The 18,523-nt window shown below is 41.5% G+C and overlaps 1 protein-coding gene and 1 long non-coding RNA gene across 10 annotated transcripts in view; one reads left to right on the top strand and one right to left on the bottom strand.

Moving 5' to 3' along the window:
• Nucleotides 1–12,087, bottom strand: part of SNX9 (sorting nexin 9) — a 95,173-nt gene extending 83,086 nt beyond the window's left edge. For 4 of the 9 annotated variants that reach the window (XM_084827909.1, XM_084827911.1, XM_084827904.1 and 1 more), the window contains exon 1: nt 11,763–12,087. In XM_084827909.1, the coding sequence (XP_084684035.1) occupies nt 11,763–11,774 (12 nt within the window). In that variant the 5' untranslated portion in view covers nt 11,775–12,087. Of the gene's footprint in view, nt 1–3,260; nt 3,290–11,762 lie in introns of all 9 variants that reach the window. The other 5 variants (XM_084827912.1, XM_084827905.1, XM_084827910.1 and 2 more) reach the window with 3 other exon arrangements.
• A 138-nt stretch (nt 12,088–12,225) lies between these two features.
• LOC146359681 (uncharacterized) lies at nt 12,226–16,879 on the top strand. The gene is made up of 4 exons (XR_014786745.1): nt 12,226–12,398; nt 13,012–13,052; nt 13,766–13,850; nt 15,736–16,879. It is a non-coding gene; the product is annotated as an uncharacterized LOC146359681 (long non-coding RNA).
• The last annotated feature ends 1,644 nt before the right edge of the window (nt 16,880–18,523 follow it).

Here is an 18,523-nt window from a genome sequence, read left to right as displayed (position 1 = left end):
CTCCCTTAGTTTTGTTTTTAAATGTGTTATTGTATTTTATTTTTAGACTGTTGTTGGCTAACTCTGGTTTTATTCAGTTTTGAACTTATTCCATTTTAATCTTTTAAAGGTTTTGTGTTACATTTTATCATGTTGTATTTTATGGTTTTAATTTTTGTGAATTCCCCAGAGAGCGTTGGCTATTGGGCAGTATAGAAATGTAATAAACAAATAAAGTAAGTATGGGCCCTAGGTGCCAGAGTATATTATAGGTCCCACTATGATTCCTGTTACTGCTGCAGCTGCTGGTCATGTTTTGTAGAGAGGGAGGCCTTCAGCACTTTTATACTCTCATCATCATTATAAGCATGACTGAACTACACTTCAGAGGGGGTGTGAAGGTTTTTTGAAAATCCCTCATTTTGAGAATCATTTTTCCTAAGCCCATTCCAAATCAAGTGTGTGTGTGGGGGGGAGGGTTCACCCATCATGAGTTCTAATATAACTGAAAAAACAAATTACCATCTGGCCAGAACAAAGCACAGTTGCAAATGAAGTAATGTGCTCATGTTCCAGGAAGATTATTTTTGTATCATCTGAAATCAATTCATGCCTGTTCACAGATTCCTTTGTAATTATGGGAAGATATCTTTAAAAGGGGTAGATTAACTTGTTCAGCACCACAGTTCTTCAGTGAAATGTAATCTAGTTTTAGAGGGCTGAACATAGGAAGCTGCCTTATACTGAGTCAGACAATTAGTCCATCTAACGCAGTTCTGTCAACACTGACTGGCTGCAGCTCTCCAGGATTTCAGGCAGGAGTTTTCCAGCCTTACCTGCAGATGCCAGGGATTGAACCTGGGGCCTTTTGCATGCGAAGCATGTGCTCTTCCACTGAGCTACAATCCCTCCCGAAGTTATAGGCAAATTAACCACCTTCTCCTATATACACCAAATCAACCCCTGAGAATTTCTGAGGAGGCTTTATTGGCCGCTCCATGATCAACAGTGTGTCATCAAGTAATGGCACATAAGCAGGCCTTCTCAGTAGTGGCACCCATTCTCTGGAACACTCTCCCACATGTGGTTCGAGAGGCAGAAACTATGGCGAACTTCAAATGCCTCTTGAAAAAAGCATTTCTGCACTCAGGTTTTCCTTGACTTGTAACTGATCATGACACTGCTGTTTTACTGCTTTTGTTGTTTTGTTTACTGCTTTTTGTTTTTAAGGTATTTATTGTTTTATACTGTTTTTCTATTCGTTATTGTATTGTATGTTGTTTTTATGTAAACCACTTGGAAATCCTGAGATGTCAAGTGCAGAAGCAGCTTAAATAAATAAACAAAACTCTTCCAATACAAAGTAACATATAGACAACAGTACATTTTTCCCAACCAATTCCTTGCCATCCCATCGCCCACAGCACTCTAGACCTAGGCTTTCTATATAATGAGAACATAGCAAAGTTTAAGATGATCCTACCCCACTCTGAGAAAATACAAAATTCCAGCGTCCTTACATTTGTATCCACTTTCCCTCCAAGGAGCTCTGAGTGATATTTTAGTCCATGTTTCCCCAACCTGGTACCCTCTGGATGTGTTGGACTACAGTTCCCATGATACTGGCCACTGGCCATGCTCTCTGGGATGGGAGTTGTAGTCCAGCACATTAGGAGGCCACCAGGTTGGAGAAGGCTAGAGGCTGCCAGGTTGGAGAACTACCATTTAGTTCTATGGTAATTCCGATCAGGTAAGTTAGGTTACAAGATAGTAACTTGTCAAAGGTCATCCAGTGTGCTTCAGAGATCAGCAGGGAACTGAACTTGGACTTTTCACATCCAACACAATGTTCTATAACAGACTGGTTCATTACAACATTTTAAAATATCAAATTAAGAACCACAACCACAAACAAAGTCAAAGCTAAAGTCCAAGTTTGCCTTCATTAAAAGCAAACAAAAACTGTCAGGTTACCCAACTACATACTCATTCCTATGTTTCTCCCCCTTCCCAGCAAATACAATTTGCCACAGAGGGATGAGAAATATCCCTATGGCTCCTGTTAATGCTACCACTTTCCTACAATTATTAAACTTCAGGTGGCCTGTCCTCTGGCATAAGAGATGGACATAATGGGGCTGTTCACACAACACACTCACCCACACTCAGTGGTTCTGAGTGGATCTTTCTGAACCGTGGGTTGTTTGTCGAACTGTGGGTTGTCGTGCTGTCTGAACACTGCCAGGGTCACTTGTTAACCGTGCAGCATAGCTTATTTTCTCTAACAAGCCACTTTGAGAACCTATGGTTTATTGTTGGGTTGTTCAGGATGGTTAACAAGCCACACTGCATGGTTAACAAGCCACTGGGCTGAGTTCAGACAATATGATAACCCACTCTGCAGAAAATATGCTGCATTCAGACAACACACTTACCCATGGTTCAACGAACAACCCACGGTTCAGAACAACCCACACTTGACCACCGGGTTAGCATGTTGTGTGAACAGCCCTGCAGAGAAACAAAAAATTTGCCTGATCATTTAAGAATAATAGGCACAGCAATCCTAACAACATCCTAACTCCAAGAGGGATTAGGATGTGGCAGAGGGGCACCTCCACCAGAGAGCAGCTCTGACAGGTAGGAGGCATGTCCACCCCAGAGCCCGCCCCTCTTATGGCTGTGGGAAACTCCACCGGCATAAATCTACTGCTGGCAGTGTTCCTGCCAATGGTAGACTCTAAAACGGGCTGTTTCAGGGGTAAGTTGAAGGTGGCTTTGAAATATTACCTTTGTCTGCCTCTCACTTCTTGCTTCTCTTCCAGACATTCTCTACATTTGTTACTTCCATATAACTGATTTTAGTGCAAATCTCCAAAATAGCCTAACAGCAAAAACCACTTTAAAATATTTCATTTCTTCAACATAACAGCTTCAGTGTAATCCCTTAGAATCTTAAGGCTTAGATCAATGCAAGCCGTCTGGCCAAAGTTTTCTGCACTGGGAACTACCATTGGCCATCTAGACTATTTTACTATCCTATCTCTTCCTCTCCTCCCTCAACCATTTCCACCATTTTACCTTGAAGAAGTCAATTACAAACTGCATTTTCTAGGAGATAATTATGAACGATATTTCCAGGAGAGAGTTGGTAGTTACCAGGGTAAATTATACCATAATGTGGCATACACAATATATTTGGACGAAATACAGGCATAATATTCATTACTAAATAAGGACTTCAATAGAGCTAAGGCTACTAGAAAAGGAATATAGCTCACCTTCCTGTCCAACATCCCCAGGTCAGCAGCTGTATGGAAAAGGTTGGGTCAGGGTTTAATCTTAACCAGTTCTCAGCTAAAAAACCTACATTTGATGCAAGCCTCAGCCTTGGAACAGAATACCTCTGACGATATGTAAATTACTTTTCCCTCACTGAGCAACCACTTACCTCTCATAACTTGTGGGATAGTGCAGAAGAACTTCCAGGTTAGGGAGGGTGTGAATTTCAGGCATCATTTAATAAATTAACCACTGGCAGGGATTAATGAGTGGGCTTTAATTCTCAATGGAGTATTCATATACCTTAAATGCTTATACCACTTATGGGTATATCTACACTACATACAAAGTGATTAATAGTGCAGTCCTATATACATTTGAGAATAAGCCCCATTGAGCTCAATAGAACTTGCTTCTGAGTAGACAGGCACAGGATTTCTGGGTAACAGTCATTGCCTCTCTTCAGGATATGTTAGAGCGGGGGGGGGGGGGGAGGGTTAGGAGACTTGGAATCCAAAAGAAAATTCCCCTCTGAGAACCCTCCCAGGGTGGTGTATTCTGGTGCTTGCCATTTGAAAAACTACCAATTGAAGGATATAATTTGTTCAAAAAGAACAGGAGGAAAAGAAAGGGAGGTGGGGTTGCCCTATATCTTAAAATACTTATCTCTGCACAGAAATACAGGACAATGAGCTTGGTAGCCCCATCGAGAGCATCTGGGTTAAAATAAATGCAGCAAAGAATAAAAGGAACATGGTGGTTAGAGTCTACTACTGGCTACCCAATCAAGAAGATGAGCATGAAACTTTTGAAAAGCAAACAGCCAATGTTTCAAGGAAGCATGATGTAGTAGTAATGGGGGACTTCAATTTCCCCGATATTTGTTGGGAGACAAATTCTGCAAAACGTGGTCCCTCTAGGAAATTCCTGACTTGTGTGGTGGATAACTTCCTCCTACAGAAAGTAGAGGAAGGAACTAGAGGATTGGCTATCCGTGACTTGATCCTAACTAACAGAGATGACTTAGTGGGTAGAATAGCAGTTACAGGAACTCTGGGGGAAAGCGACCATGTTACACTTGAGTTCTTGGTTCTAAAGGAAGCAAAAGCCGAGTGTAGCCGAACGTGTACCCTGGATTTTAGGAAACCTGATTTTAATAAACTCAGAACAATGATCAGTAAGGTCCCATGGCAAGCGACTCAAATGAGAAAAGGAGTCCAAGATGGGTGGAAGTTTTTAAAAAAGAAAATTCTCAAGGCACAATTACAAACAATTCCAACAAGAAAAAAAGGTGGAAGCCAACAGAAGAAGTCAATGTGGCTTCACAAAAAGCTAAGAGATGACCTGAAAACAAAAAGGTACACATATAGGAAGTGGGGAGAAGGCCAAGCAACAAAGAAAGAGAACAGGCAGGTAGCACAGAATTGCAGGGATGGCGTCAGGAAGGCTAAAGCTGAGAATGAGCTGAGGTTGGCGAGGGAAGCTAAAAGCAGGTGGATCCACAGTTGGCTACTGAATCGGACTCAAAGAGTGCTTATCAATGGGATCTTCTCAAACTGGGAAGAGGTAATGAGCAAGGTACCACAGGGCTCAGTCCTGGGCCCAGTGCTCTTCAACATTTTTATTAATGACTTGGAGAAGGAGGGGCAGGGAATGCTGATCAAATCTGCAGATGACACAAAATTGGGCAGGATAGCTAATACTTTGGCAAACAGAAACAAAATTCAAAGGGATCTTGATAGACTGGAATGCTGGGCAGAAAACAACAGAATTACATTTAATAGGGATAAATGCCAAGTTCTGCACCTAGGAAAAAGAAACCAAATGCACAGTTACAAGATGGGGGATACGTGGTTCAACAACACTACAAGCGAGTAGGATCTTGGAATTGTTGTATATCATAAGCTGAATATGACCCAACAATGTGATGTGGCTGCAAAAAAGGCAAATGCTCTTTTGGGTTGCAGTAATAGAAGCATAGCTTCCAAATCCAAGGAAGTACTAGTTCCCCTCTACTCAGCACTGGTTAGGCCTCATCTGGAGTACCGTGTCCAGTTCTGGGCACCACACTTTAAGAAGGATGCAGACAAGCTGGAGAAGGTTCAGAGGAGGACAACAACGATGATCAGGGGACTGGAAACAAAGCCCTATGAAGACAGACTGAAAGAACGGGGCATGTTTAGCCTTGAGAAGAGAAGACTGAGGGGAGAGATGATAGCGCTCTTCAAGTACTTGAAAGGTTGTCACAGAGGGGAAGGCCAGCATCTCTTCTCTATCATCCCAGAGTGCAGGACACAGAATAATGGGCTCAAGTTACAGGAAGCCAGATTCTGGCTGAACACCAGGAGAAACTTCCTGACTGTTAGAGCAAAAGCACAATGGAACCAATTCCCTAGGGAGCTGGTGGGCTCTCCCACACTGGAGGCATTCAAGACGAGGCTGGACAGCCATCTGTCAGGGATGCTCTGACTTGGATTCCTGCACTGAGCAGGGGGTTAGACTCGATGGTCTTGTAGGCCCTTTCCAACCCTACTATTCTATGATTCTACCATTCCCAGGATTTGGCAGGCAGGGGGAGAGGGAGAGAAGAGAAAGCTATGGCAAGTCAGTAACGTAGATATACTGACATTTTTCAGGTATTAGTATCCAAACGTTAATAGCATTTAAAGAGTAAACAACATTGACTAATAGAGCACTTATGCGGCTAGAGTGATTTGCCTATAAAAATAAAATGAAAGAATATGAGGTCACATTTTTGAGCTTGTTTAAAAAGAGGATAAACAGGTATATGAACAGAACACAATGAAGTTTCTGGTAGCTTTGTTAACTACAACAGCAAGTTTTTAATGCAAATACAGCTGATACCTGAAGCAAGGCTAAATGGCACAGTGTGGAATATATTGTGTTTTGACATTCTTAATTCAAGTTCCTAGCAAGAAGGTAAGTCTTTGCTAATGCAGTATCTGCCAAAATCCCCCCAGATCACACACCTTGGGGCCCAAAAGATTGTGCACCCCTGATGTACAGCCTGTACCTGTATCTCCCCCAGAGGTTGCCTGTGAGATGTTTGGGATTTGCTATTCTGGTGCTTACAGTTTAAAAACTATTAACTTCGGGTGAACAAGGAAGTGATCATAGTAAAGCTTCCTTCGCCATAATTAAGAGGTTGTTTTAAAGCATGATTTTGCCCTTTGAGCTCAGATCTGTTAGGACCGTCAAGGTCTCATAAGGTTGAAAGAAACTGATACAGGCTATTAGTCTAACGCCCTGCTGTAGGACAGGACCGTCCTATCTATTTCCTGCAGGATAAATCCATGGAATTCACATTAAAGAGACCTATAGTCAGAGAGCAAGTCTCATGCTACTGTGAATGGCTAATTCCAGAGGCGTAGCCAATATAGTGTGTTCCAACAGAGTTTAGTGGTACTTTAAAGTCTTATAATATATTGTGAATCCACTTAGGACACAGTCCTATGGGTTGTGCTCCTGATAGACAAGGCTCAGAGCTTAGAGCCCTCTGCCTATTGTATCCCCTGCAAGTAACGGGGTGGGAGAAGGACGGTCCACAATCAGATCTCCTCCTCCATGCTCATAGCTCTGTCTACAGACGTGGAGGAGATCTGCATCATCCTTTGGCACCCCAGATGCTATCTAGGGGCCATAGGGTTGCTCTCTCTTAGTCAACATATTACTAATGACATGCGAAACATGATACTGAAAGATTTTGTGTATGGTTAAAATGAACTACCGTAGTTACAAAAAAATGGCATAATGCTGAGAGTAGTTCAGACATAAAATAAAATCTTCTCCAAAGAATATAACTCCTGTAGTAGCCCAGAATGTATTTGCACTGAAATCAATAATGCATGACCTGCTGTATCCATGGGTACAATCACAATTTCCCAACAGCCTTTTTCACAATACTAGAAACAAATTAACTGCCATGAACACAAGAATTTCCATGCAGTTGCAGCTATATTTGTGGGCATGTTGGGGGTATGTTACTGTTGTGCATACAGATGCAGTGCTAAAGCGCTTGATACTCCTATGAAGATTTTAAATATCTGACCTGGCTCTTAGTGTTCAGCATTCAATAAGGATGAAATAAGTGCTATAAAAAGGTAAGCAAGTGTTGTATAGTGGTTAGAGTATCCTTGGAGGTAGGATGAGCTAAAATACCAAGCGACGTATTCCTCTAATTATTGGATATCCTATTAACTATGCTCTTCATCTTTTACCTTTTAGCATAATCAACAGCCCTGTGCTTAGAAGAATAATGAAAGCCTGCTATAAGTAACCATTTTCTAAGTGATTTGACGGCCTGACTGCACTGCTTTTGGAATTTGGGGAAGTTTGGGAAAGCCTATTAACAATTTGTGGAAACAGTTGTTATGGATTTGCTGTGTTCAGATAATTGACAAACACCTAATTCTAATGGAGTATCTCACCTTTTATTATTCCTGAATGTGTCCCAGAACCTCAGAAATATTTTTGGTCTACCATTTACAGTGCAATTTCATCCAGAAAGCTAGTCAAATAAAAGATGCCACAAGCATCTATGTTTACAGAATGAAGTTGCGTTTGTCTGGCATTGAAACAATGACCCTTCATTTCCTTTGAACACAGTGCAATGGCCTATTCCAAACACGGAAATAAGCAGCGATTGGACTGTGTTTCTGATACTGCCTAAGTGGAAAACTTTCAATAGGTTTGGCTTTCAACAGTTGGCAAAAGAAAATTCACATTACACCATGGTATTAAAATATGCTTTATAAATGCAGTTTGGTGTCAAAGTGCTGTCAATAGAGCATAGTACCATAAGGCATTAAAAACCAGCAATACCTTTACATATCTCCTAAAAGTCACATACTTAGGTAATGCAGTGGTACCATCTTTATTTACTTCCACTGCAAAACAACTTATAATCCAGTTAGTTAAACCATTTCAAAACATTCACATTATCCATTACAAGCAAAGTGCAACGGTCTAAACAAGTCAAATAGCTTATGGACAGGAGAATTAGGCCTTCAGTATATCTGATTCAAGTTCCAGTTTTCTGCCTCTGCGCTACTGAATGGCTGTGATCAAAGTAGCAGGCAACCTACCTATGGGTGGAATCCTTATCTCTATGCCACTTTATCCAGGATAAGTACGAAAAGCACAGTGCATCGAAAACTCTGGCTTCTCTTCCAAACTTATTCTATCTTTTGCCCCCTCCTGCAGTGAGAGTCATCTCAGTGGTGGGTGAGCACACAAAAATTCTGTGTGTGAGCATGCATGTACGCCACTGCTATGCATGAGGGCCCATAGAAATATTAAAAACTTTCAGCAGGCATTCCTACTTTCTCTCATCTTCACTGTTATGCCCAGCTCAAGTACCATCCACCCAATAAGCTGAACACTTGATTACATACAAGAATAGCTGCAAATTGATCATGTGTATACCAGCTCCTTCCCCAAAGATGGTATGCAGACCCTTAATGAAGGACTCAAAAGTCCTAACTTAAAAGAAGTTATCAAAGCAAGTCAGTAACTATTATTAGAAAATCCCACAAAATATTGGTAACTGAAGAAAAAACGCATTTCCCATCCTGGGCATCTCTCTCTCTCTCCCCCCCCCCCCGCTTTAAGGAGCCAAGCTATTTCATTAATTTCATACAGAACCATACACAGCTACTGTCAAAAGATACTTAAAATTATTGCTTTTAATATTGTATTAGTCTGTACAGTATTCTATGTATAAAATTACATTAAAATTACTTTTATGTTATAAATCAATTCAGGAGTAGGAAGGGAAAGCAACTCAAATAGTATAAAACCCAAGCAGCAAAGTAAACAAAACCTGATCCGTTTCCAAGTTTAGCAGCAAAATGAAATCACTCTGATTTCCACAGGACTATTCACAATTGTTTCTGAGATCCAATAACTGCACATTCCAAACTAATCATATAGAAAATAAAACAAAGGATGTTCAACTATAAAATTTTATAGAATCTTATAAAATCTACCTTAAAATCATAAACTCACACTGAAGGAGTTTAAATATTACTTCTTTGGTTACAAAACATAAAAAGATACTTCAGAGGGAAAAAAGCTATCTATAGCTGCAGATGAGGCTAGGATATTACTCAGCAATTGTGCCTTGTGATTAATCGTTTAAAAACTGGAACTCATTTTTTCCTTTCCTGCTTGAATGCTGAGCACTGAAAAACAAAGGATAAACTACAAAGACCTTCATCCATTTCTGAAGAAACTGATTACTTAGTTGTCAGAAAAGGTCACAGGAACAGAAGGCATTTTCTTGGGAATTTTGCCTGAACTGGTATGATATTCAAGAAGAGGAATGAGGCCCACTGGATGTTTGGTAGCATGACAAGAATAAGCTTCAGCGATCCTTGGGATTGGACACTCCCCCCTCTCCTTCGGTTCAGAAATGCTCACCTTCATTTTACATTATCCACAGTTTGCCATGTTGTTCGAACCCAACAAACTGTGATTAATCTTAACTATGGTTAGTGGAAACAAGCCAACTTGAAACCGTGGTTAACAAAGCTGGCTTGTTTCCACTAACCATAGTTAAGATTGACCACAGTTTATGGTTCAGATGTCACACTAATCTGCAGCTTCCAATTTCCTTCTCACAGTCACAGCAGAGAGGGGTAGGGGAGTGTGTGAACCTGACACTCATTGAAGCTCATTTCAGGAGTGATGTCCAAACACAGCCATTGTGACCGAGTGAATTCAGTTCTACCCCTGCCATGTATTGAGTTAAGCTATAGATCTCTCAGCCTTCAACAACTCCCAGGGATGTTGTAGGACGAAACACAATGAAGACATTAAAAGCACTTTTGCAACATAGAAGTGCTTCACAAATGATAGATAATAGTAATAAGATGAGTAATTAATTTTACTGAGTGACTACATTTGTTGTTTTTTACAGTTTAAAAGACTGAAGAAAAGTTTAAAAATTAAATTTCTCTTATTAAAAAGAAGTCTACAGCTTTTACTGGATGGAAAAAAGCTTAAAAGCATTACTAAATTAGGGCTCAATCTTAAAGTTTTAAAATGCAATTCCAAAACAGACACAGGAAGAGATCAAAAAGTTACTGACTAGTCACATGCTTTTCTTTTTTTGGACAGGTAAACTACATTCACAATTTTTCCATTGTGTGTAGTTTCAAAACACTAGTTGTAAACAAGCACTTGTGATTCAAACTAATGTATGAGATCAAGGGAAGAAAAGAGGATGTATTTAAAAACCCTTCGTGGACAGTTTCACAGCTTGCTCTTAGAGCTAAATATAAAAACAAGAACAGCATGAAGCAGCTGTAGGATTTAAACATTTATTTTACAGTAAGAACACCAATTATACTTTTTATACATTCCCACAAAATTGGTACACTTTCTTAATATTGATCGGCTGCTCCCTTGAGAATTCTTATCACTCCTCCCCCTCCCCACAAGATTATTGTGGAATGTTTTTCTATAACCTAGAAAGCACACTGCAATCCTAAAAGCACTTACTAGCGAGTAAGTCCAACTTAACACCATGGGTCTTATTTCTAAGTAAACATGTATAGTACTGCACTGTTAAGATACTACAGATATGTAATGTTTGCACCGCATCATGGTCAGAACTGCAATTTTTCAGAATCACAACACACAACAGATACTACCATTGTGACATCCAGAAACAGGTACAGACAGAGAGTGTTCAAAAGTACTGTGTACAAAATATGGATACACCAACAAATGGGCAGAAGTTGGAGAGTATGTTCTTAAACAATCGCACACTCTTTTCAAACACTGAAGTTGGGAAGTTACTCATGGAGGAATAAGGCAAGAATCTACTGCTGCCAGATTTTTTTTGGGGGGGGGATTGAACGCTGTGTTAAAACTTTCTCATTACCTAGTCGTTCATTTCACTATTTACCATTAGTTAACGAACATGTCACTAGTGGGGCGAAACTCTAGAAACACGCAAAAGTTTGGAGACTGTCTCCAGCTCCTTCTCTTCCTTGTTGCCCCAGAGAGGAAAGTATGCCTAAGGCCCAAACGTATGTATGTGCCTGTCTGCAGGGATAAAATATATAAAACGTACCAAATGAAGCCACAGTTCCTGAAGCCTGAGTTCAACTGTGTGTGTGTGTGGGGGGGGTTTCCCCTCAGACACCGTCCTTTAACATACCCCCTCCCTAGTCAGCACTAGACCCCCAGCGCCGGTGGGCAAATCGAGTCCTCCAAAGCGCCCTCCAGCTTTCTCCTAGTCCTGGAGACACCCCGCTCCCTTCCTCCAAGTCGTTGCCTCAGAAACTACCGGCCACCTCCCCCTCCACGACGGAGTCGCGCCCGACTTATTTTGAAAAGCAAACATGAAGAGGGCGTCGGCGGCGCGAGCCGGGGCCGCGAGAGCCGGGGCTTGGCGTCTGGGGCGGGGTGCGGAGGGAAGCAGCCTCAGGGGCGGCTGCAGCGTGCTGGGGGCGGCGGCGCTTTCTCCTCACCTTGGTGGCCATGGCGGGGCTGTGGCAGCGAGTCTCCCCCCTACCCGGGAATGAGCCCTGGCGGGTTGCTCTGCCTCTGGGTCCCTCCTACTGGGCCGCGGCGCTGGGGGAGGAGGAACAGCAGGAGGGCGGCGGCGGCGGCTCCTGCGCCTCTTTCAGCCAGCCGCCCGCCGCCACCTCTTCTTCTCCAGCGCCTGAGGGGGTCTGGGCGCTCGCCAGACGGAAGGCAAGGAGCTCCTGAACTCGCAAGGCAGAGTCCAGGCTGAGGGAGCCCCGGCGGGTCCTTCCGCCTGCCTTTCTCTTTCCCTTCGCCTCCTCCGCGTCTGTTCGCCCATATCCAGGGGCGGAGTTGCACTAGGGCGTCCCGAAACCCAGGCGAGCGGAGGGACGGGAAGAAGCCGCCGCCTCGCCAGCCCGCCCTCGCTCGCTCGCGTGACGCAAGAAGGCCCCGCCGCCGCTCCCCGCCGCCGCCGGCTTCGCAGGGGGAGAAGGAGCCGCGGCGGAGGTTCTCTCCCCCTGGTCGTCGTCCCTCCTCATCCCTCCTTGCCGAGGCCGTAGTGACGATGCTGCTCAATGACTGCACCACCAACTACACTTTTCCCGACGCTGGAAGGTTTAAGCGGCACCAGCGTCAAGGTATTATTACTAGATCATAAGGATATTTGTTGTGCCCCAAAAAAACTAGGCGCTGTAGAGAACGCATAGGAAGGCAGGCCCTGCTCAGACAGGCTAGCGATCTAATGTGTTTAATATAACATTACTGCAATCCCACATGCATACTAGGGAGTAAGCCCCGCTGAACGCAGCGAGACTTCTGTATAGGACTTCGCTGACATATCTCATCTTAGGCTGCAGTCCCACTTACCTGGCTGGGAGTAAGCCCCATCGAACTCAGTGAGACTTTCTTCTGAGTAGATACGCATCGGATTGTTCTGTTAGGATGATTTTGATGCACACTTTCTTGGGAGTAAGCCATATTTGAGACAATGATTTTTTATTTTTAGCAATTGGCTTGGGCTGTTCAAGTCTTGTGTCTGCGGCCTTAAAGATTTAACAAATTGATTTTGGCCTAAGCTTTCTCCAGAATGTGTGCCATGATAAGGGTGCAATCCTATGCATGTTTAGACAGAAAAAAGTCCTACGATTCCCAGCATGGCTGGCTTTTTTCTAAATATATATATAGGATTGCACCCTATATCTCTTAGTCTTTAAATTGACACAAGGCTGTTTGTTCATTTTGCGCCAACAGTGTGCCATGATCAACTCCTGAAATCCTTACAACAATGTTGTGTAAGTCAATATTACTATACCTCAGTGCTCTGTGACAGTGTGTATATGGTCTGGGTCTCTGGAGATCTGGGTTCTACTCCCCATGAAGTTCACTGCATGACTTGGGCCAGTCACTGACTGTCTCAGCCTAACCTACCTCACAGGTTTGTTGTGAAATAAAATAGAGAGGAAGAGGACCATGTAAGCCTCCCTGGGTTCCTTGCAAGAGGAAAAAAGGTGGGATATACATGTAATAATAAAGAAATACATAAACGTCCCACCATGTCTGATCTCCAGTGAAATTGGACATCAGGGTAAAGTCTTTCAGCAATGCCCATTATATATGGCATGCCCTGAACATGTCAGTTGCACAGGACACCAGAGTGTAGGGGATGGGATGGTGGTGAAGGAAATGTCCATGCAAAGAGATGTCCCTATTTAAGGAAAAGGAGCAGAAATCAAGTATGGGAACTGCAATGTGACAGGGACCAAAGACGGAGGAGTGGTATATATAGATTTAATGATAACATGTGTTTATGGGTTCTGCCTGCCTTATTACTTCCTGGTGCTACCCAGGCTCCTCTGGATAGGTTTCCTAATTATGGCTTTAATACATGTAGTTGAAACAAGCCAAAATAGAATGCAATCTATAAATATAAGTTTACGAAAAAGCAAGTATAATTCAAATTCTTCTCTGTTTAAATTATCTGAGGAATCCATAGTTTCTTTTTCAGAACTTTCCAATTGCTCTCTGAATACTTTGGAAAACTGAAGATTCATTTGGATGGAAATCAATGGAACAGACAATAATCAAGAAAGGTCAGGGATAATATTTTACAAATCCATTTCAAACAACAGTTACTCTGTCCTGTAACAAAATTGTAGATATTTTTGCCAAATATATTAAAGAAGTTATAATTGTAAACTGTTGCTTCTAAATTAAAGAAGCTAAAAGAGATACTTGTATAATTGTTCAACATTCACACATGCGAGTAACCCATTTCTTTCTCCTTGGCCTTTGCTGTTGCCTGGGGAGGGGGTGCTCTGATGATCCAGGATAGGCATGGTAATAGGATGGGATAGCTATGTTAAAAGGCAAGCTGTCAGCCTTCATTGACTGGATTCTACCTGTATGCCACAAATTGCTGATCCGTACAATTAACAGCTCAGTGCTAGGCAGAGTTAGACATGCCTCAGCCTATTGAAATCAGTGGATCAGTCTGCCCATTTCTTGCTTCTTAATCTTAAATACAATGGGTTGGATCCAGACTTATTCATGCTTAGCGTAAACCCATTGAAAACAATTGGATAAGTAAATCATGACTAATTCTAAGTCCCATTTATTTCAGTGAGTCTGCTCTAAGCATGACTAAGTCTGGATCTAACCCAATGACTTGGAAGGACATCTGTGATGAACCCTATATTCTGAACAGTCCAATAGTGCTAGTGTGTCTGCAGTCAGACCACTTATCTGAAATGTGCTGTTTTTATTTTAAATACACATAGACCCAGTCTGCATGATTGTGGCGTGGTTAACAAGCCACAGTGGCTTGTTAACACTGCTGTGCATGCCGGTCATGGTTGGATTTGCCTAACTACCTCGCTGGTGCAGCTTGCCATGTCATTCAAACATGGGCAGCATGGCTTGTTTGAGGGGGGCGTGACCCTCAAATAACCCATGGGCTGTTGCTGGGCATGCACAGTGGGGTTAACAAGCCACCATGGCTTATTTCCTTGGCTGCAATTATATGAACTGGCCCTTTTCACAATAACCCATCTGGTTGGAATTTTTGCATTGTAAATCAAGGATCATTTAAAAAGTAGAAACCACCTCTAAAGGTGGAATCCTATGCATGTTTAGACAGAAAAAAAGTCCTACAATTCCCAGCATGCCCCAGCCAGCATGACTGGCTGGAGGTTATGCTGGGAGTTGTAGGCTTTTTTTATGTGTAAACATGCATAGGATTGTGCCCTTAGTAAATGTCTGATTGGCCACATAAACCACTGACCAGAGATGTGGCTGCTCTCACCATTGGACAAAACAATACTCCAACTTAGAATGGAAGGTGGGTTTTACTGGTCTCAGATTTCCATACATAGGGGAAGTATGCACTTTGTCTTCCTGGAAACATCTAATCAGGTGTCCAGAGATCATGCTCTCCTTCAACCTATCTTCTCTGCAAGGAATTCTGCACATGTTCTGAAACCCAAGATTCTACTTTATTAGGTAAAATGTATCTAGCTATGTTAGACTGACTTGTTTGATTTTATTTGTAGGCCTGTGTGTAATTGTTGCCTTCCCCTTTCCCCCACAAATAAACTATTTGTACCTTGACATTTGGCTGCTTTGTTTTAAAAGCGAATTTCTCACTAAAATCTTCCCCATGCCCACTTGATAAGCTATCCCTTGTGTTCCAAGGGTAGTTCACAAGGTTCTGTAAGATTTTGTGTTCTTTGGGCTTTGGGAAAGTAAATCCAAGGTATCTTCCATTTAATTTTTTTTCTAGAGCTGGTCTGAAAGGAGGGGTCCTTGGCATTAGGGCTTAGAAACCTCCAAGCAACCTAGAATGTTAGATTAGCCTGTGGTGGCAGGCTATCAGAAATCTTCTTTTTGGACAGCCCAAAAAACAAAGGGAGAAGTCCCCCCTGTGATCTGTTACAATGTCTCATTCATGTCATTGCAGTTTATATCTTTTTTCCTTAGGCAGCTCTTTCTAAGAACACTTCAGCCACTGAGTCAGGTTGCTGCTTCTGTTGTTGAAAGGGTGAAAGACTCACGATAATTGTAGATCAGGGTGGTGGAAGCAAAACACTGATGCTGAAGGAGAAATTTCAGATGTTGTTCTGTGGCAGCAAAAGAAACTAAACAAGCGTGAAGAAACAAGAAACAAGAAGGGTGAAGAAACAAGAAACTAAACAAACTAAACAAGCAAAAGAAACTAAACAAACTAAATAAGCGTGGCTCTGTGAGGAAGTGCCTGACATCGGAACAGCAACCATCTTTCCCACTCGTTCATGGCTACCTTTCTTATTGCCTTGCAATTCTGCTTTGGCTCTTGAAAGTGAGATTTTTCCTCTGCTGAAATAAGATAATTACTAAGTAAGGAGTTTGCAGTTCAGTCCCGCCACCTTTCTAGTCTCTTACTAAAACAGAGTTCTATTCAAATTTTATAATTTATGAGTGATTGTGGAGAAGGCGGGGAATCTACCTTGTGGACAGAAGCACAGTTTAGGGCAGTTTTCTATGTTTCACAGCAGTCATGATGTTTCAGGACTAGTTACGTCTCTGACCTACTGGCTGGGACTAGTCCTGGGATATATAGTCTAATGGAAACAGAGGTGTCCAAAATGAGTTTGAGGGCTTCGTTCCCCATCCAGCAAATGAATGATCCACAAAAAGTGATTCAGAATGAATATGCTACATAGTTATAGGGATGGAAAGAAGAGGGTGAATGGTCCCTCTTTTACCTCAGTTAAGGAGGTGCTTACTGTATGTTCCTCAGACTGATTTTTCATATCAATGTTGGCTCTTAAATTTCTTATCCACCTAGCTGTAAAGAATTGATCAGTGATGGTAGTTAAAAACGCAGGTTTAAGTACATTTTGATATTAGGTTCCTTTATTCTTTCCTTCTGCATTTACTCCTCATGACTATGTCTGAGTTCTCCTCATGGCTATGTCTATCTCAACCCTAGTTTGTGACAATGGCCTTTATTAAAAGCTTTTTTAAAAGGCATGGATTTGATTAGATAACACGTGACACAGACATGTATTAGAATTTTGTTGTATTCGTGTTTTAGGTTGAGAAGAGACATTAATAAAGTGATGCACTGATTTACCAAAATTCCAAAGGGTTTAATTGATTTAGTGCCACTGTCCATTTGATTCAGTGAAGGGTTCTGGTACTTCCTGCTGCCAACTCTACAACTGATTCCTTTGCAACCTCTGATTATTATTCAACTCTCTTCTGCTTCCATAAACATTGTCGGGTGTGTTGTATCTGCAAGTCACAATAGGCACATATTATATGGTACACACACCCATGCAGCACATGGTAACACCATCACATAATATTTTTTTTAATTCATCCAAAATCAGATAAAATTATTCAAATTGAGCAACAACTAAAGATCCCCAACTTCCCCCAGATAGTGGTAGTTCTAGAAAAAATATTACATCAAAATGGTAAGATCAAAGCACCTAAGACTTGATCCGGGAGAAACAGGATTAGCGAAATTTATTTAAGAAATTTCATACCTGCTATTCATTATAAAATAATCCCAAAGTGGGGTACAAACAATAAAACACAGTAAAATAATACAGCATTGACAAAAAACATAATCGAACAGGGGAGAACAGTAACAAATAACAGTTTGCACAATGCAGCAAAAGAAAAGTGAAAAAAAACAATAAAAATTGTTTTCCTGGGTAAACAAATAGGTCTTTACCTAGTGCTGAAAGCTTGTTAGATTTGGTGCCATCTGTATATAAGGGTGGAGAGGGAGTTCAACAGTCAGGGTGCCAGTATGAAGAACACCCTTTCTCAGGTTGCCACACATCGAGCTCCAAGCAAATGCAGCACCATCAAGAGGGCATCCCCACTGGATAATATCTAGGCAGGTACATAAGGGCAAAGGCACTCCATCAGGTAACCATGTCCTAAGCAATGTAGGGTTGCTGGTTCTACCTTTTTCTGGCAAGGCTCTTGTCTTTAAAACCTGTATGAAAGGCTTCAACAAGTGAAGCATTTCCCATTAGTGCATCTCCATCTTAAACTGTTGACATTCTGCTTGTGCAGGTGTTAAAAACACAGGAAACGTGCCACTAAAAAAAGTGGCCACTCTAGTGAGATGACATATTTTATTGGACTAATCATAATGTAAAGAGGATTCCATCTTACTATGAATTGTAATTAACAAGAGCACTTTTCTTATTAGTAACAATACACAATATTTATTCAAAATTCTTATTCTTCATTCAGGTCAATTTATTTTAACCTATCCCCAAAGCAAACTTTATGGTCATGATAGTTCATTTTAAGTAATATGTTTCCTCAAAGTAAATTCAGTTTTCAGATAGGGCAGCTGTAGTACAAAACAACCCACTCTTCCTCTTTCATAATTAAGAAGGTGTTTGCCTTGATTACACTCCCTGCAGCCTGCAAAGGACTTAATGAATTTACCTTCTGCAGATTTTTATACAGATTTGAAATGTCAACAGTTGTCCAAAGATATTTTTAATAAGTGACTTTGTAACAACTTTCAAAGTTAGATAAATGGCATTTTTTATTTTTACAGCAATCTCACATGTGCAGTATGACGATGATGTTAACTCAGAGCACTTTCAGTACATTCATTTTTACATATTACTCTAGATTGTTATTTTGTAAATAGTCTTAACAACACTTTTAATGGGACAGAGACACATTCTCACTCCAAACTAGGGATGTACAGACTTGGTTAAATCCATTCCATGGACTGTTATTTTGTGGA

The sequence above is a fragment of the Heloderma suspectum genome, chromosome 1 (genome assembly GCF_057233095.1).
Source record: "Heloderma suspectum isolate Gila_16-S chromosome 1, 16-S_ref, whole genome shotgun sequence".
Classification (NCBI taxonomy): domain Eukaryota; kingdom Metazoa; phylum Chordata; class Lepidosauria; order Squamata; family Helodermatidae; genus Heloderma; species Heloderma suspectum.
This window is presented reverse-complemented; position numbering and strand designations above follow the sequence as displayed.